The sequence below is a fragment of the Hemicordylus capensis genome, chromosome 2, assembly GCF_027244095.1.
Source record: "Hemicordylus capensis ecotype Gifberg chromosome 2, rHemCap1.1.pri, whole genome shotgun sequence".
Classification (NCBI taxonomy): domain Eukaryota; kingdom Metazoa; phylum Chordata; class Lepidosauria; order Squamata; family Cordylidae; genus Hemicordylus; species Hemicordylus capensis.
The window spans coordinates 393,184,047-393,204,166 of NC_069658.1; the positions used below are offsets into that span (position 1 = coordinate 393,184,047).

The 20,120-nt window shown below is 43.8% G+C and overlaps 1 protein-coding gene across 17 annotated transcripts in view; it reads right to left on the reverse strand.

The window, feature by feature from the left end:
* Positions 1-4,834: 4,834 nt before the first annotated feature.
* Positions 4,835-20,120, reverse strand: part of ITGB4 (integrin subunit beta 4) — a 123,037-nt gene continuing 107,751 nt past the window's right edge. For 13 of the 17 annotated variants that reach the window (XM_053293898.1, XM_053293896.1, XM_053293897.1 and 10 more), the window contains 8 exons: positions 19,359-19,526; positions 18,296-18,415; positions 17,720-17,869; positions 15,950-16,138; positions 15,244-15,399; positions 14,641-14,805; positions 13,423-13,539; positions 4,835-7,679 (listed from right to left, as the gene is read on the reverse strand). In XM_053293898.1, coding sequence (XP_053149873.1) covers positions 7,546-7,679; positions 13,423-13,539; positions 14,641-14,805; positions 15,244-15,399; positions 15,950-16,138; positions 17,720-17,869; positions 18,296-18,415; positions 19,359-19,526 — 1,199 coding nt within the window. In that variant the 3' untranslated portion in view covers positions 4,835-7,545. The remainder of the gene's footprint in view (positions 7,680-13,422; positions 13,540-14,640; positions 14,806-15,243; positions 15,400-15,949; positions 16,139-17,719; positions 17,870-18,295; positions 18,416-19,358; positions 19,527-20,120) is intronic. The other 4 variants (XM_053293893.1, XM_053293905.1, XM_053293895.1 and 1 more) reach the window with 3 other exon arrangements.

A 20,120-nucleotide genomic window follows, 5' to 3' on the forward strand; every position in this document is an offset into this window, starting at 1 on the left:
CACATGACACCTCAATAGCGTAGCTTGTGATGATGTCATCTACCCCAATCCAAGATGGTGGAGCGTGAGCATTTGAGGCACAAGTTGGCTAACCTTTGGATTGACTAACTGATTTGAACCAGCTTAGGTACAGTTGTAGGGAGTGATACACAGGGACACTTCAGTGGTGTAGTTTGTGATGTTATCCACCCTGATTCAAGAGGGCAGAACCATACACTTTTGAGGTGCAAGTGAGCTAACTTGTGAACCGTGTAATGGATTTGAATCAAATTTGCTACAGCTGTAGGGACATATAGGGACACCTCAACAGTTAAGATTGTGACGATGTCATCCACCCCAATTCAAGATGGCGGACACGTAAACTTTTGAGGACAGTCTAACCAATTTGAACCAAATTTTCTAGAGCTGAATGGACACATAGGGAGGCCCCAATGGTGTAGTTTGCAATGATGTCACCCAACACGATCCAAGATGGTGGATGCATAAACATTTGAGATGCAGGTGCACTAACTTGAGGACTCTAACTGATTTGAATCAAATTTGGAACAGCTGTAGTGAGTGACACACAGAGACACTTGAGTGTTGCAGTTTGTAATGATGACATCCACCCCGATCCAAGATGGTGGACACATGAACATTTGAGGCACAAGAAATCTAACTTTTGGACCTCGATTTGCACCAAATTTAGTCCAGATGTAGTAACAGTGAAAGGAGAGTAGGCTGATTAGTTCTTACTAGAACAACTTGTTCTTACTATTAATATTAACTTGTGGCACAGGGTCCATTCCTCAGATGCCACAGTAGGTTCACTTGCTGTGCCGTGTTGGGTAAGACGAGATATGGATGCTGTATCCAGCTACAATGTCAAGCATGCCTGAAAGCCCCACCTTCATGCAAATACATTCTGAAACAGCACAGCTCTCCATAAAGGCATCATTTCTCTGAAAACACAGGAAGAACCAGTTCCAAAAATGCAGCCCAGCACTATACATAAACAGGAAAGGGCATGCCAAGAGTGCACCCATTGGCATGTCCTCCACAGATGTTCTGATGCCCTCCCAGTACATTTCTTAATCACATGTGGGGGGCTGTTCATCTGAATGACCCTTAAACACGCACTCTAAATACGTGAGCACATGTTTAAGTGCCATTTGGATGACCAGCCCCCCTCATGCCATTAATGAACATGATGGAAGGGTTCCACGATTGGTGCACACCTTCCTGTTTCCATGTGCTACCAAGCTGTATAATGTGAACCGGCCCAGCTTCTTCCCATGAGGTGGAATGTTCAGGTGCCAGAGTTCTTTATCACAGGAACATGGGCACTCTTGTGCAAGAGGGGAACTATTTTTGGCACTCTTCCCAGTATTCTGAAAGTACTCTGTTACAGTGATGATCGTGGACCTGTTTCTACTGTAACAGAGCACCTTCAGAGCATGGGAAGAGTGCCAAAAATAGTTGTGTTCCTGTGGAAGAGCACCCATGCTTTGGAAATGTGGGGCAAGGGGTGGCTAGTGCTGCTTGCATACTGTTACTAGAAGCATGCACACAGTGCTAGTCAGGAGGTCAGTCACTGTCTAACTCTGTTTTGTAAAATACTGAAGGGAAACAAAAAATATTTCAGCTGCTCAGCAGAATTCAACAGGTATTCAGACCCAGTAACTGTTGGCTGTCTTTGTGGTTGAAAGTAGAGTTAGATAACGCTCAGCAACTCCACATGTCAATTGCTCTCCCACCACAACTTTATTCCTTTTTATTTCCTAAATCCTCCACTGTCATCACTGCCACATCAAGCCATCATAGTGAGGGCATGCAGCATGAAATGCTAGAGTTATGTATTGTATTTCTAATATACAGTACATAGCAGTTCCCAGCTACACAACTTAAGTTTGCTGGATGCAGAAATCTGCCTTTGCTACTAGGTCTCTGCTTTATAGGTTGCAATCAAATTAGCTCTCCAACTTTTTTGGTTTTTCACTGTGGGGTCTTTTTCTTCAGAATAATTATGCCAGAACTACATGTAGTATTTTGGTTCTACAGCCCGATCCTGAGCAAAGACACACCTAAGCCCATTAAACTCAATTGAGTTTAGCAAGTTGAGCTGAACAAAGTTAGACACGCCTAAGCCTATTAAACTAAATTAAACTCTGCAGCCTACCACCTGTTCTCCTGACCCTTGTCTGACATGGCTTATACTGTCTGGCAGGGGGGTTGTTGTAGAAGGCCTGGTAGAAATTATAAATGCTTCTCTGAGGGAGGGCAGGAGGATGCCTCCTTGTCTTAAGGAGGCAATTATTAGACCGGAAGAAGCCTGCATTAGATTCCTCAGAGTTAAGCAACTATAGGCCTGTCTCCAATCTTCCATGGTTGGGCATGGTGATTGAGAAGGTGGTGGCCTCTCAGTTCCAGGCAGTCTTGGAGGAAACTGATTATCTAGACCCATTTCAAACTGGCTTTCAGGTGGGCTATGGGGTAGAGACTGCCTTGGTCAGTCTGATTGATGATCTCCAATTAGGAATTGACAGAGGGAGTGTGGCTCTGTTGGTCCTTTTGGATCTCTCGGTGGCTTTCAATACCATTGACCATAGTATCCTTCTGGAACATCTGAGGGGATTGGGGGCGGGAAGCACTGCTTTGCAGTGGTTCCGCTCCTACCTCATGGGCAGATTCCAGATGGTGTCTCTTGGAGACTGTTGTTCTTCAAAATCTGAACTTTTGTATGGTGTCCCTCTGGGCTCTGTATTGTCTCTGATGTTGTTTAACATCTACATGAAACCACTGGAAGAAGTCATCAGGAGATTTGGTGCAGGGTGTTATCAGTATGCTGATGATACCCAAATCTATTTCTCCATGTCAACCTCATCAGGAGAAGGCATAACCTCCCTAAATGCCTGCCTGGAGGCAGTGATGGGTTGGATGAGGCTGAATCCAGATAAGACAGCGGTACTTATTGTACGGGGTCGGAACTCAGGAGATGATTTTGATCTGCCAGTTCTGGATGGGGTCACACTCCCCCGGATAGAACAGGTTCGCAATCTGGGGGTGCTTCTGGATCCAAACCTCTCCCTGGTGTTCAAGGTTGAGGCAGTGGCCAGAGATGCTGTCTATCAACTTTGGCTGATACAGCACCTGCATCCGTAGCTTGGGATAAATCAGGGGCGTAACAAGGCTGGAGTGGGCCCAGAGACAAAATTTTAAAATGGGCCCCTCGCTGATACACATACACACACACTTCACATGTGACTTGCCTCTGGGGGACCCCTCGAGGCGTGGGGGCCCCCAGGCAGCCACCTCCCCTTGCCTAATAGTAGTTACGCCCCTGGGATAAATGAACTCAGAACAATGGTACATATGTTGGTTAGCTCCAGACTTGACTACTGCAATGCACTTTATGTGAGGCTGCCTTTGTACGTAGTCTGGAAACTGCAGTTGGTACAGAAAACAGCGGCCAGGTTGCTTTCTTGGCTATTGGGTTGAGACTGCCTTGGTCAACTTGATGGATTATCACCCATTAGGAATTGACAGAGCGAGTGTGACTCTGTTGGTCCTTTTGGATCTCTTGGTGGCTTTACTATCTACCATCGTATCCGTCTGGAGCATCTGAGGGGGTTGGGGGTGGGGGGCACTGCTTTGCAGTGGCTCCACTCCTATCTATTGGGCAGATTGCAGATTGTGTCCCTTGGAGACAGTTGTTCTTCAAAATCTGAACTTCTAGATGTGTCCCCCAAGGGCTCCATATTGTCTCCAATGCTGTTTAACATCTACATTAAAGCACTGGGAGAGATCATCAGGAGGTTTGGTGCAGGCTGTTATCAGTATGCCGATGACATCCAAATCTATTTCTCCATATTAATATCATCAGGAGTCTCTAAATGCCTGCTCAGAGGTGATGGGCTGGATGAGAGATAAACTGAGATGTAATCCAGATAAGACAGGGTGGGGGGTACTCATTGTGTGGGGTCAGAACTCGGGAGACAATATTGCTCTGCTGGTCCTGGATGGGATCACACTTCCCCAGAAGGAACAGGTATGCAGTCTCTGGGTGCTTCTGGATCCAAACCTCTCCCTGGTGTTCCAGGTTGAGGCAATGGCCAGAGGTGCTGTCTATCAACTTTGGCTGATACAGCACCCGCATCCGTAGCTTGGGATAAATGAACTCAGAACAATGGCACATACGCTGGTAATCTCCAGACTTGACTACTGCAATGCACTTTATGTGGGGCTGCCTTTGTATGTAGTTCGGTGTTGGTACAGAATGGCCAGGTTCTGGCCAGGTTGCTTTCTGAGCTAACTTGAAGAAATCATATTGCCCCTATACCAAAAGAACTACACTGGCTCCCAATAAGTTTCCAGGCAAAATACAAGGTGCTTGTTATAACCTAAACAGCGTAGGTCCTGGGTATTTAAGAGAACACTTTCTTTGCCATGAGCCCTGCCACCCATTGAGATTGTCTAGAGAGGTTCATCTGCAGTTGCTACCAGTTTGTCTGGTGGCTACACAGGGACAGGCCTTCTCTGTTGCTGCCCCAAGACTCTGGAATGCACTCCCTGCTGAAATAAGAGCTTCATCATCTCTGACAACTTTTTAAAAGTCTCTAAAGACTAATGTTTTCACCCAAACTGTTTAACTGGGCTGTGGTTTTAAATTGGTTTAAGGTCTTTTTAATCTGTTTTATGTTGTTGTAAACTGCCCAGAGATGGAAGTTTGAGGCGCTCTACAAATTTGAAAAATAAAATTATACAATTGCAGCCCTAATTTCATCAACAGGCATAGTTGTCACCTCCCCACCCCCATCCCCATGTGAGACATTTGGAAATAAATAGCCAGCTGGGATAACAGGGAAAATGTTTATTAAGTGCAATATAAAGCCATCTGGTCCAGAACACCAGCTGTCAGTCTATTCCATTATTCACACTGCATATTAAATACCATCAACCCCTGCAAGTCACAGAGGGCTGCAAAAATGCACTTTACATTCTATTCTGGTTCTTCTGTTACATAGGTGAAAACATACAATCCCTTTTAAAATGGGCGTTAGACCCACTAGGTCACTGAAATCTGGCACATCAGACACCCATAAGGGGCTCTTTGGTTAAAATTGAGGCCTGTGTGGTGTACCTTCAATACAAAGCATTAAAATATGCAGTAAGAGCAAACTTGCAGCCGGGCTAGGTGACTTCACAAAAGAGTGTACTGTAAGTTCTGAAAATATGTTATTTAGCGGTTTCCAGTAAGTGCACTGTATTTAAAGCAGAATACAAAGAATCCATGAAATAACAGGTTTAATTGGTTGAGATCAAAGTGCCCCACAATGATAACATTGCCTTTGGAAAGATGGCCTAGGGAGATTTAGAGACTCAGTTGCTAGGAGTGAGTCACCGGTAAACCCAAAATAGATTCTAAGAGACCTAACTTGGTACATCAATAGAAGCGAAAGGCCCCAATCATGTTTTACAGTAAGGTCACAGTGACCCTTTATTAGGTGTTTTGAGTTTTCTCCAGTAATATACAAAATTGGTTCAATTAGTGGCACAAATGTATACCAGGGTCAAATGGAGCAAAAGTTGATTGGATTGGATTGTTCTAGCTGTGTAAATATACATTAGGACCGTGGTATTTCAAATGTTTCACCTTCAGGGAGCCCTTTCCATGTTGACGTCTGCTGAGGAAACAAACGTCAGTCACAAAATCACAGTGCATTGCAGAGGCTACTAAGGCATATTGTAGAGTGCTCAGTTCATGTGGGGCACTGGCCAGACCTACAGGCCTCCCTGTCATCTTGTATGAAGATCAGTGGTGGTGGGGAAAGCTGTCTTTTAGGGATATTTTGTCTGCATTATTGGTCTGAGAAACCTCAGCTTGCCTGGAACTTAATTTGAAAACCACTAGCTCATAGGAATCATTGTGCAAAACAAGAAATAATAGCTTTAAATTCAGTCTTTCGACACAACACACACATCATAATCAGTGCCATAAGAGGGATAACTTGGGGGGCCGTTCCTTCTGGATTTCTGTTGCCTTTTATAACAAGAAAAAAATGCAAGTAAAAAAAGACTGTTTAGTGCCACCCAGCTTCTTTGTTAAATCTGCATTCATATAAACACACACATGCAAATGACTAAAAAGCTCCCTCCCACTCCCACCCCACCCACCGCCTTTTTGGGAAATGTGACACAATTCCATCCTGACAACTGAGAGGCTGTAGCATGGGCAGGTGTGGTTGAGCGGCTTCAGTCTCTAGAAAGGTTTCTACAATCAATTCCTGCCTTCATTCTTGAGTTCCTCTTGATATCCCTTTTGGGTCTCTTTAGCCATCCTCTAAGCCTGTCAACATCTCTTCCTCAGGTAACTTGAGGCAAGGCACTGCTTCTGTATCTCAGGATGGATCTATATGTGCATGTGAAGGAAACACTAGGATGGCCTGTAGGTGGCGAATCACATTTTTTGAATGCTCCACTGTGTTTATACATCCCTTGCAAGAACAAAACTAGCACAGCAGGAAAAGGGCTAGGGCTTTCCCACTTGCTGCTCTAGTTGCAGGGACTCTGCATTATATTTAAAGATGAACAAAACTCACTGAAGGACTTCTGAGGAATTAGCCACGCACCTAGATCTGAGCACAGGATATTCACAGAATTCCTTTCCCTCCTCCAAATTCCCCCATACTTTGGAGCGGCTGACTTGCACAGATGCAAGAGCACCCAGGGTCTATATAACAGGCACACAGATGTACAATTCACTTCATAGCTCAACTGCCTTGTATGGATAATATTGTAGTTGACTACAATGGCCATGAAGCAGTGTGATCGAGTGAATGGTGCTTGTCCAAGAGTATGTGATACCTGCATTATGTCGGTACTGGAAGATTCATTGCGTATGTGCAATGAAATCTCCACCACTACTGAAGTGACCTTTAGCCTGGACTAAAGCCGATGAAGCTGACATTGGCCAACCATGTCATCAACCTCCTACACACTTGGCCAGCACAGAAGAGGGGAAGGAGGACTCTGGGTAGAATTCAGAAGCAGCTGTACTTTTGTTGAACGTGGTTATTCAGAATGAATAAAATGAAAAACCACAAAATGCTTTTTCTGGAGCCTGACAATAATAATACTTGTATTAACAGTATTGACAAGGCAAGGAGACACGCTTGAAGGGTGGGGGGGACATGGGAAGGGAAATAAAAAATTTAAAAGTATCAAAAATAAAAAAGCTATGACAGGAGGTGGAGATTTAAACACAAATTTAGTTCTGAGTGGCAATGTCAGAGAGCAGCCAAGCAAAGCATGCAAAGCTCAGCAGCTTGACTCAAAATGGAAGCAATAGCCCTTCATAAGCCACCTTTCCGCTTAAAACACATTCCATAATGTCCTATGGTATCACCTAGACACCATACAGTCTCCAGTGTTCCTAAGCAATGTCTATTGCTTTTAGTGCTAATGCAATGCAGCAGGCACCACGAGCCAAGCTGACCACAGATCAGGCCGACTAGAGATCATCCCCTGCTAAAATCCAAGTGTCCCTTCGGCAGCTTCCCTCCTGACTCAAGCTTCATAGAATTGTCTCTCGGTCTGTCTGCTAAATGTCCCACTGCTGTTCGACATCATGGTTCTGGTGACATATTGTTTGGTGAGCGTGCTGCCACTCTCCACTCGCTGAGTGGTCGTCAGCATGCCATCTGGAACAAAACAAAGTTGCATTAGGCACTCCAGTGTCTGTATGAGCATATATATGTAGGTCTGTATAGATTCCCTGCATTATGGGAGGAGAGCTGGTCTTGTGGCAGTTAGCATGAATTGTCTCCTTTGCTAAGCAGGGCCCACCCTGGTTTGTATTTGAATGGGAGACGACGACTACTACTACGACAACGAATATTTATATACCGCTCTTCAACCAACATTCATGAAGTGGTTTACATAGAAAAATAACTAATGCATAAATAAAACATCCCCCTGTCCCCCAAAGGGCTCACAATCTAAAAGAAACATAAGGCAGATACCAGCCACAGCCACTGGAAGAATGCTGTGCTGGGGCTGGATAGGGGCAGTTGCTCTCCCCCTGCTAAATGTAAGAGAATAACCACTTTAAAAGGTGTATCTTTGCTCAGTTAGCAGGGGTTACATGTGAGCACTGTAAGATATTCCCCTTAGGGGATGAGGTGCTCCGGGAAGAGAAGGTTCTGAGTTCCCTCCCTGACATCTCCCAAGATAGGGCTGGGAGAGACTCCTGCCTGTAACTTTGAAGAAGCTGCTGCCAGTCTGGGTAGGCAATAATGAACTTGATGGACCAATGGTCTGACCCAGTATAAGGCAGCTTCCTACGAATAAATAAGTTTTTAGGGGCAAATATACAGGATTCATTTTAGTATGCAACGGTTCTGCTTGAGTGTCTGAATCACAAGCCGAGAGTTCTGAATCCAGATAAAGACTCTTTTTGTGAAATACTGATGTCCGTATTGGGTATGGTTAACACAGGGCTGCACAACTTTGGCCCTCCAGCTGTTGTTGGACTACAACTTCCATCGTTCCCAGCCATGGTGGCCAATAGTCAAGGATGGTGAGAGCTGTAGTCCAGCATCTGCAGGAGGACCAGAGTTATGCAGCCCAGGGTTAAACACAACCATGGTCCATTTCAGATAAGCACCCATCTGATTTGTTTTGTACTGACAATGGGTCCTAACTGCATTCACATGAACAAAGGCAAATAGCAGTAGGTACTTCATTCAGAAACAACTACTGTTATAGTACAGTAACATCTTTTCGTCTAGATTCCCTAAAACACAAGAATAGCATTCAATAAAGTCATACAAGGATATCCCAAACCTTTCCTCTACTTTTACGGTATTTACTCAAATAGAAGACAATTCTGAATTTAACACAACCCTCTTTTTAAAAGGGGGGGGGGTTTAAACCTGTATTTACTCAAAAGGAAGAAGACAACCCCCCAATTTCTAACATCAAAGAACATGAAAAAACTAGCTTTTGATTCAGATAAATAGGGTATTCCTAGAAAGATAGTATGTTCTCATAGCAGATGGAGGTACCCCTCGAAGAAAGCAGATTGATTGATTGATAGATTAAGTGCCATCAAGTTGGCGTTGACTCTTAGCGAAAACATAGATAGATTCTCTCCAGGATAATCTGTCTTCAATTTGGCCTTTAAGGTCTCTCAGTGGTGCATTCATTGCTGTCATAATTGAGTCCATCCACCTTGCTGCTGGTCGTCCTCTTCTTCTCTGTTCTTCAACTTTCCCCAGCATTATGGACTTCTCAAGGGAGCTGGGTCTTTGCATAATGTGTCTAAAGTATGATAGTTTGAGCCTGGTCATTTGTGCCTCGAGTGAAAATTCCGGATTAATTTAAGAACATAGGAAGCTGCCATATACCGAGTCAGACCATTGGTCTATCTAGCTCAGTATTGTCTACACAGACTGGCAGCGGCTTCTCCAAGGTTGCAGGCAGGAGTCTCTCTCAGCTCTATCTTGGAGATGCCAGAGAGGGAACTTGGAACCTAGATGTTCTTCCTACAGCAGCTCCAGCCCCTAAAGGGAATATTTGTTTGTTTCTCTGGCTGTCCATGGTATCCTCAAAAGTCTTCTCCAGCACCAAAGTTCAAAAGCATCAATACTTTTTCTATCTTGCTTCTTCAAAGTCCAGCTTTCGCATCCATAGAGTGTATTGGGGAAAACCACTGTTCGAACGATTCTAATCTCTGTAGGTATAGACATGTCATGGCATCTAGATATCCTTTCCAAGGCCTTCATTGCAACCCTACCAAGTGCTAGTCTGCAGCATATTTCTTGATTGCTGGGTCTTTTACTGTTGATGGTCGATCCTAAAAGGCAGAAGCTATCCACCTCTTCAATGTCTTCTTTATCAGTTCTGAAGCTGGTTGTGGACCTGTTGTCATTAGTTTAGTCTTCTTGACATTTAGTCATAGTCCCATTTTTTCACTGTGCTCCTTGACTTTCATTACTAGAACTTGCAGATCATCTGCATTCTCAGCTATCAGAGTGGTGTCATCAGCATAGCGCAGGTTATTGATGTTTCTTCCAGGTTATATTCCATAAATGTTCACAGGAACAAATAGTTTAAGAGTAAGGCATGCAGTCTTCTTTAAGTGAGAATATACTCTTGTCTCCTCCTCACTTTAATTTCTCCCTGGGCTAGTTTATATATTGTTCAGGTAATGAGGTCACTGCCCCAGTCCTTGCATGAGGGGCACTACTTGTGGTACCTCTCTCCACCACTTCAGTGTCTTCATTATCAATTCTGAGGCTGGTTGCTGTACCCGTTGTCATTAGTTTAGACTTCTTGACATTTAGTTGTAGTCCCATTTTTTCCTCTGTGCTCCTTGACTTTCATTACTAGAGCTTGCAGATCATTCGCATTCTCTGCGATCAGAGTGGTGTCATCAGCATAGTGCAGGTTATTGATGCTTCTTCCTCCAACTTTGAAATCACGCTCATCTTCTTCCAATTCAGCTTCTCTCAGTATATGTTCAGCATGTAAGTTGAATAAAGAAGGAGAAAGTATACAGCCTTGTCTTTCTTTCTTACTTACTTACTACGAATATTTATATACCGCTCTTCTACAAAATTCTCAATAATTAAAATTAAAAATAATTAATACATAAATAAGACAGTTCCCTGTCCACAAAGGACTCACAATCTAAAAAGAATCATAAGGTAGACACCAGCAACAGCCACTGGAGGGATGCTGTGCTGGGGATGGATAGGGCCAGTTGCTCTCCCCCTGCTAAATATAAGATAATCACCATTTTTAAAGGTGTCTCTTTGCTCAGTTAGCAGGGGTTACTCCTTTGCTGATCTGGAACCAGTCTATTTCACCATGTTCCATCTGGACTGTGGCTTCCTGTCCTGTGTACAGGTTTTTCATGAGAACAATGAGATGTTCTGGGATGCCCATTTTCCTAAGGATATTCCACAACTTGACATGGCTGATGCAATCAAAGGCCTTTCTATAGTCAATAAAGCACATATTGACTTCTTTTTGGTATTCTTTGGCTTTCTCAATTATCCAGTGTGCATCAGCAATGATGTCTCTTGTTCTTCAGCCTTTTCTGAAAACAGCTTGAACATCCAGAATTTCCCTTTCCACATAGGGCTCTAATCTGCATTGGATGATCCTGAGCATTATTTGCTAGCATGTGAAATTAAGGATATTGTACAATGGTTTGCACAATCTGTTGAGTTTCCTTTCTTTTGTATAGACTGACCTCTTCCAATCTGTTGGCCACTGTGTTGTTCTCCAAATTTGCTGACATAGTTTGGTTAGAGCCTTGACTGATTCTTCTTCTGTTGCTTGCCATGTTTCTGTAGCTATTCCATCAATTCCTGTAGCCTTCTGACTTGGTAATGACCGGAGTGATGATCTAACTTCATCTTCCCGTACTAGAGGTTCTTGCAAGTAGGCAATATCTTCTAGAGTAACTTGTTACTGCTGGATAATTATAGGGCAGTCTCCTATACACCATTCTTAGGTAAGGTGTTTGTGTAGTGGTGACCCCGATCCAGTTTTCCTTTGCAAAACTGATTATCTTGATCCAGATTCCAACCTGGTTTGGGGACTGCTTTGGTTGCCCTGTTAGATGACACAGACAAGGAGCTGGATGGCAGTGGAATGTGGCCTTGTGGGTTCTGCTGGACCTCTCAGCACCTTTTGATACCATTGGCCATGGTATCCTTCAATATCACTTTGCTGGAATGAGGTGGGAAGCATTGTGTTACAGTGGCTCCAGTCCTTCCTTTTGGTTGGTTCCAGAAGCTGGTGCTAGGGAACTTCTGTATCACCCTTAGCCTTTGGCCTAAGAGGTCATCCATGCTGATTAACATCTATGTGAAACTGCAGGGAGAAATTGCCCACAGGTTTGGACTGTGGTGTCATCAGTAAGCTTTACTTGTCAACTGATACCTGGGAGGCAGTGGAAACCTTGAACCAGTGTTTGGAGTTTTTGTTTGGATAAGAGCAAACAAATTTAATTCCAGACAAGATGGAGGTACTCTGGATTAGTAAATTTGGCAATCCAGATAGTGAAGTACATCTGACTGGATTGGGGTTACATTCCCCCTGAAAGACCAAGTTCACAAGTTTGTGGATGATCCTAGATCCACCTCTGACCCTGGATGCCCAAGTGAGATTCTGATGACACCCAGTTCTATCTCTCCGTTTTCATCCAATCCCATGGAGGCAGTGGATGTTCTGAATCAGAGTTCGAGTTTGCTGATGGACTGGATGTGGGACAGCAAGCTGACACTTAATCCAGGGAAGGCAGAGGTATTATTGGTGAGTAGGAGAGCCAATCTGGGAGAAGGAATACAACAACTCTGGGTGGGGTTGCACTCCTCCGGAAGGATCAGGTTTGAAATCTGGGCATGCTTCTAAACCCAGCTTTACTCCTTGATAACTAGGTAATGGCTGTGGTCCAGAGTGCATTTGCACAGCTTCAGCTAGTGGACTAACTGCACCCTTTCCTGCAGAAGGAATATCTGGCCAGCATTACCTATGCCTTAGTCACATCTCACTTGGACTACTGCAGTATGCTCTATGTGGGTCTAACTTTGAAGAGTTTCCAGAAATTTTGACTGGCACAAGATGTGCCAGCTGGGATCATTGTAGGGGACAAGGCTTGGGAGCAGGCAACTCCCATTCTGTTCCATCCAGACTGGTTGCCAGTTGGTTTCCCAGCACAATTCAAGGAGCTGGTCATTACCTCTAAAGCCTTAAACTGTCATGGTCTAGATTATCTGAAGGACTGCCTCTTCCTGTATGAAACTGCTCATCAACTACATACAACTGTCCCAAGACTTTGATTTGTGGCGGTATATAAATGTATTAAACAAACAAACAAACAAACAAAAATTTAAAAAAAAATCTGAGGCCCTGCTCTGCGCTCACCTGCCACTGGAAATCCAATTGACTGGGAGTGCATGACAGGACTTTTTTTATTGTGGCACCTCATCTTCGGAACTCCCTGCCCCATAAGGCCTAGCTGGCCACCTCACTATCAGTGTGCACCAGCACATAGGTTTTGGGAGCACTGCAGTGCATCTCTGTGCACAATCCTTGTTAGTCAGCAAGGGATCAGCATTGTGTGCGTTTATTTTAATGTTCCTTCTTTGTACACCATCTTGATATCTTTGGATGAAGGGTGGTTTAGGAATGTTAAATAGAGGCCAGTTTTACTCTCACTGCATCCATGAAAGCTTCCTTCTCTCTCTCAGAGGAAAGAATGGAAACCATGGTACATCTGCCCTTGCTCTTTGTGACCCAGTTCCTAGACTGAGAAGCAGGTTTCCCCATCTCTCAACAGGGTCCCAGATGCAGCCCATTTACTCTGCCCTATAGAACTCAGAGGGAGCTACTGAGAACTAAGCCAGATCCTATTTCCACAGTCCTTACCTGTGTACAAAGGATCCAGTGGGGAGTGAGTGATGCTGGTTTTGGTGCTGTATTCTGTGGGGAGGCTGAAAACCTCCTCCCGGGTGAACTGTTGTGTTCCATACTGAGAGAAGGAACCTGAACCAGAAAGGACAGAAAAATCCATTTTAATGTAGCTCTTTGGAGTTCATTTGCATTTGCTATTTCATTTGAAGTTAAAGGATGGACTCAGAAAAACATTTGAGAGAAATGAGCAGGGGAAAGGCCACCACTGAAAGAGCAAATCATCTTCTCAAGTAGCTTATAACAGAATCTAATAATTTGTATTATAGGAAGTGCCATGTGCTCTTTCAACCTAAATCTCAATTATGTACCTAAATCTCAATTCAATCTAAATCTAAATTCTTGGATCAGAATGAATTCATTCAAATGAAATTCTTTGCCAGTTTACTAAATTGATTTGCTTTCCAAATTCTGCTTTAACAAAAACAAAACTAGAATAGCAAAATAATTCCTAGTGTTTATACAGTGTTCTTCTTAAATGTGGAATTATTATTTATTTTCCGATTTAGAGTCTGGCTCTCTCCTGCCATAAAATGGTGGTTACTGACAGCTTCAAAAAATCAAGAGAGATCACCATAAACCAATCTACTTTGGCATCATCCAAATGACAGAAAATAAGCAAATCCCAATTAAAATGTTTTAACCAAAAGGTTAAGAGGGTTGGGCTCTAGTGGGCCTCATTAGGGGAGAGCATCCTATGTTTGGGGCACACAGCTCCACCACTCCCAAGATGGCTCTGTTCTGTACCTCACAGATTTTAACTTCTCAAGTCGATGGCACGTTCACACTAGAGGACATCCTGCAGGGAGAGGATATGATTCCCCAAGAGTCACAGCAAGCATTAAATCTCTCTCTCTCTCATACACACACACACACACACACACACACACACACACACACACACACACAGACATAGACACACACACACACACACATCACATTACATCGTGGGCAAAAGAAATCACCAAACTTACCACCTGATGCATCCCTCCCCCACCTTGCATTCTATACCTTTTAACTGCATGGGGGTTCCCAGCAGAATCCCTATTGTCCTGATCTCCACAGTCCTAGCCTATGGAAGAATGTTGCCTCCTCCCCATCTCCTTCCAGGCACAGCAGTTTCACCACATACATACAGAACAAACAATTATAACTATGTCCGGGGGGGGGATGTACCTCCATCTTGAGATTCAATGGTGATAATGCCCTCTCTTTCAGGCCCAAAGCCCTGAGTGGTCTTCGCTTGCACTTTGAACTTATATGGAACATTTTCATTGAGATAGGGCACTGTCAGGGTGGTCTCTGGGTTGTCTCCCTCCACATAGATATTTCTGGGTTCCCCTAAATAAACGCAAACATACAAAACAATTGAAAAATGGAGAACAAGTAATAAAGTTCCATCAGAGCCATCTGACGTGCTCTTTTATCATGCCAGGCACTTCTGTTTAGTGGCAGAGATCTGATTCACAAATAGAACGCAGTGCAGCAGGAGATGCGCTGTTCTGTTCTATGAGTCATGACTTGGGAATGGAGTTATAGCCAGGTACAGCAAATGCTTTGCATGCAGAAGGTGCCATGTTCAATCCCTGGCATCTCAGGTAGAAATGGGGGGGAAACCCCTAACTGAAATATGGGGAAGTTCCTACTAGTTAGTTTAGACAATAAGGATCTAGATGAACCAATAATCTGACGGTATAAGATAGTTTCATACATTCATAGATATGAAATAGTATGTGATTTCCCATTAGGATTGCAATTTGGGCCAGATATTTCATATACCTCCACCATGCAATGTCTCGCAGGTGACCATGTAGCCTAGAATTGACCCATTGGGTTGGCGGGGTCTCTCCCAACTCAGCTGAAGAGAGTCTGGACTCAGAGCTGTGAACACGAGGGGCCCTGGGGCACTGGGTGTGCTCAGAGTAAATGGTGAACCTTTAAAAGAAAGTGCAAAGGTTTAGTATTCCAAGAAGAAAACAAAGTGTGAACCAGCTGCAAGAACTGAAATATGTAGAATTTTAAATTTGATTAATTTCCTGAATATAAAATAATAATATTCCAGCATCATAGTGCAAACACTGGAATGTTATCTGATGGTGAAATAAAGTATCGCACAAATTTCAATTCTCACATGTTCTGGGGAACAGCAAGGAGCTATAAATGAACATACTGAAGCCCCACCCTCATCTCTGTTTTGTTTCTGAGCTTTCAGCAGACACTGTCTACATATTTTCCAGTACTCATTGCAAATCATGAGAAGTACAAACTTGTCTTTAAAAATGAAACCTGAGATTCTCAGCAAACGAAATTCAACAATGCATATTGCCCATGAAGAATAAGCACAGCCCTTCTTTGAATCCACACTAGCAAGGGGCAGCTAGAAATCACTGCCAGAGACAACCAAAACATCTTGAGACAGCAGTATCCTATCAGGATTGCATAAAGCTGAGTATGTTCATCCTATAATGGATAGTGGCTACAATACCTGGAACAGGACTCAGAGGGCTGCGTGGATCCACTTGTGACTCAATAGTTATCACTCCTTCTCTTTCTGGACCCCATCCTTCGTCACTTTGGGCCTTCACTTTGAAGACATAGGAGTGGTTTGGCAGCAGGTCATCAACCACCACCGAGTTCTGAGCAGGGTTGGCAACTGTAAGTCTCTTCATATCTCCTAGGGGATAAAGAAAGATACAGCAGTCATCTTCACAAGCCACAGTTGTCAAGTCTGCAGGTTCCACTGGCTATTGATACTGCTGTTGACTATGTTGTCTCCAAATGTCACATGATGATCTTGGTTGAGCTGCTGGAATAGCTATTGGCTAGAATAGGAACAACATAGGAACATAGGAAACTGCCATATACTGAGTCAGACCATTGGTCTATCTAGCTCAGTATTGTCTTCACAGACTGGCAGCGGCTTCTCCAAGGTTGCAGGGCAGGAATCTCAGCCCTATCTTGGAGAAGCCAGGGAGGGAACTTGAAACCTTCTGCTCTTCCCAGAGCGGCTTCATCCCCTGAGGGGAATATCTTGCAGTGCTCACAGATCAAGTCTCCCATTCATATGCAACCAGGGCAGACCCTGCTTAGCTATGGGGACAAGTCATGCTTGCTACCACAAGACCAGCTCTCCTCTCCATAAATTTTGCCCTGATGGAGACCACCAGGCTCCAAATGTATATGGCACTTCATTCCATAACAGTCAGCACCTGCAGTTTGTAGGTTGGGTACTTCCCCCCACTCCTTGCATTTTGTCCTGTGGACATGCTGTGGTGGAAGGTCATAACTGGCTGCAACTTTCTGCCTTGTCTAGATGTGGTAGAACAGATGAAAGTACTTTCATCACACATGGAGAACTGCATATGGGTCTCACACAATTTTCTGCACAGCAGTCACTTCTGGGTAAATAATTTAATCTTGTGTGAAGTGGCCCAAAGGCACCAACAGCACTGAAAAAATGGAATTTAGGTAATTCTCAACCCACATAATCTTGGAAATCTCATATCAATTTTCTGCATACCACATTCTCTTCCCTACTTCCCATTTAGGGCTCATACAAATGTAAAAAAAACCCAGGGGATAAAAGATATTTGCTTCTCTAACAGTATTAAACTTCCTGCTCTTGTTCATAATATTTTCTACCAATTTCTGATTGAAGGTTCCTCTGCCAGCAACACTGGTGCTATTAACAAAGACATGGGAACAGTTGCAGGTTAGTCCATGAGTGAAGATGTCTGAAAAAGTAGGAAGTGTGCAAGCGACTTAAGCTTCCTCTTCCATCACCTCTTACGAATCTCCATAGTTGAGCATGGGTCATCTCACCTTCTGGGGGTGGCACTGGCAAGGGGATGTCAATATATCTGAAGCAAACACATGCAGGATTGGAGGGAAGATGCAGGGATTTAGCTTTGGACATTAGAAATGTGTAAGGAGTTTCACAGTCCACTTTGCATCTTCCCTCCTCCTGCTTGTTTTGAACATCTGAAGCTGCTCTATGATTGATGGCTATCCTATTGCAATGTGGAAACATCCCTCTAGCATTTTCGAGTTGCCACAAAGCTAGGGATAAGACAATTATGAGTGGTTCCTCCATCCTAAGTAAAAGATGAAAATACGTCTGTTCTTTATATCCAACTTGGTCTTCACAAAATACCTCACCATGATAACAACTCCAGGCTTCTGATGAAGTAGTGCTTTTCTTATGAACTAGAACACAACTCGACCCTGCATTAACAGCAGAAAGAGCGTCACTGACCTCCATTGAGAAGCTGGTATTGTACGCTGTATCCTTGCACCACTTTGTCACAATGTGGTTCCTGCCAACTGACCTTCAGAGAGGTAGGCCCCAAGGCAGAGAACACTAAGCGGGTAGGAGTGTCAGGAACACCCAACTGCATCCTGGAATCTGAGGCAGAGACAGAATAAATTACTGACTTGGATTTGATCCCAGAAAGGACCAAAAAGAAAAAAAGAAAAGAAAAGGCCTTGCATCTGCATTGTGAAAGCAACTTGTGTGTCCAGGGAGTACATACAGAATGTCCGCCTATAAAATAAAAGCCTAGTCAAACCTACTGAGAATCTGGCTAAAAGAGCTTTAGATGCGGAGGGCAGTAAGTTTAGATAGACAACTACTGAAAACAGCATCTCAGCCACACTTTGCAGTAAGAGAGTAGCAGCTTGAGAACCTTCTGGTCTCCAGCTTGACAGCCCCAGCAGACAAAGAGAAGGAGATCTGAATTGGGCAAGCAAGCTGATTTTTCTCCTTTCTCCAGATTCTGGATTCATGGGGCACAAGATCATCCCATGCAGAGGCCAGGTTAAGCTCACTCACCCTGAAGCACTGTATCCAGGCTGCTCAGTGCTTCACAGACATCTTCGGAGTGAGTGCGGCCCCTGGCCTTCTGGGGAAGGTCATAATGCACCCTGGACTCTGTGCCTTGCCCTGACATGCCTGTGCAGAGAAACAGAGTGATGCTGGGGTCAGTGCAAACACAACAGCTTGGGCATGGGGGGAAGTTCTGACTGCTTATCCTTTTAGTTTTTTCTTTTTAAAATCAAGCGGTGGGGGGTGCATTTCCACCAGTACAAACACTGCATAGCTACTGCAAGAAAAGAAAGCAACTTGTCAGTACAGCAGTGATGTCACAGGCATTATCCAATAGGCGCCCATGACAGTCATACAACCACATTCAAACAGAAATTACAATCACACAGTAAGAATGCTGCTTGAGTGCTGGTTTATCTGCAAAATACATTTGTATCCCATGCAACCCAAAACTTTCAAGTGCATGGCCATTTCATCCCAAATCAAGCAGCATCTGCACAAGCTCATGGCTTCCAGCTCTATGCCTTCTATTGAATTATATCATATTATCAGCAAAAGCCAGCTTCAAAACGAGAAGAAAATAATGAGAATTAAGGATATCCATGGTTATGGAAGAAGCCAACAGTAAGTGCAGTATCTGAACATGAGTAGCACCCTTGATTTATGCAAATAGGTTTCAAGAAGGACATTTTGCCTTGTTCTCCCTATCACTTTTCAGCAAAAGGCCTGTGGAGACAGACACACAGATGCAAATAAGTGGCTTGTTAAGGATGAAGAATGCAGGATGCTAAGGACATCTCATAAAGTCAGAGCATTAGTCAGCTTGGATAGTTGTAGTAATGCAGCCTGCAAATGAAAGCTGACATGGTGAAGGAGCATGGAGGGATAGGGATGGATGGAGAGGGCATACTGAAGGTGCATGCACACATACACAAAGGCATTTGTATATAAAGCCAGTGGAGGCTGGGGTTGTGGGAGACTTCATATCATGGCTGGTTATGAGATGAATTGCTGTAGTTGGGGCAAACAGCCAGGAAGACAATTAGCAATGCCTTGCCATTCATTGTACCTAAGTATTTGGAAATCCAAGAAGGCCCATCAATCATGACGATAGAATCCCGAGCACCACTATCATCATAACCCTTCACTTTTGCCCCACTGAAGCCCACATCCTCTGGCATCAGGATCATCCTCCCAGCATCTTCCTGTAAGGGAGGGAAGATCCTCCTCGAGTGGTCTGAAGGATAGGGCAAAACAGAAAGAAAGAAAGAAGCACAATTGAAGCACCAGAAGCCACTGCAGCACCAGTGCCAAACATGACACTACACAGAGGGGGTAGCCTGAGGGGAAAGATTGCATTCTCCACTATAGTGTTGGATTGGCACTTGAACACTTACTGTATTTACCTGAATCTAGAACTAGCCCCCACTCCCAACCCAATGTTAGAAATTGGGAAGTTGTCTTAACTTCAGAGTCTGCTTCCTTTTGAGTCAATGCAGGTATAACCTGTATTTAACCTTATTTTAAAGCAGATCATCTTAAATTCAGAATCATCCTATATTCAGGTAAATAAGGTAAAATGGAAAGTAACTAGTAACATGTGCCAACTCCATCAAATGATGGAAAGAGGAAACTCTGGGCATTTGATAGAGTGAGAAAACCCATCCCAGTATAAGAAATAGTTCAAGGCTGACATAAGGACAACTTTCTCCCAGTGGTGCTAGACTAGAGCCTCAGAGCAGGATATGAAATACTGTGTCAAGACAAAGTACAGAGAAACAGAGCTTTTCTAATGTGTGTTTGCACATTGTCATAGTCAAGTAGCAATCAG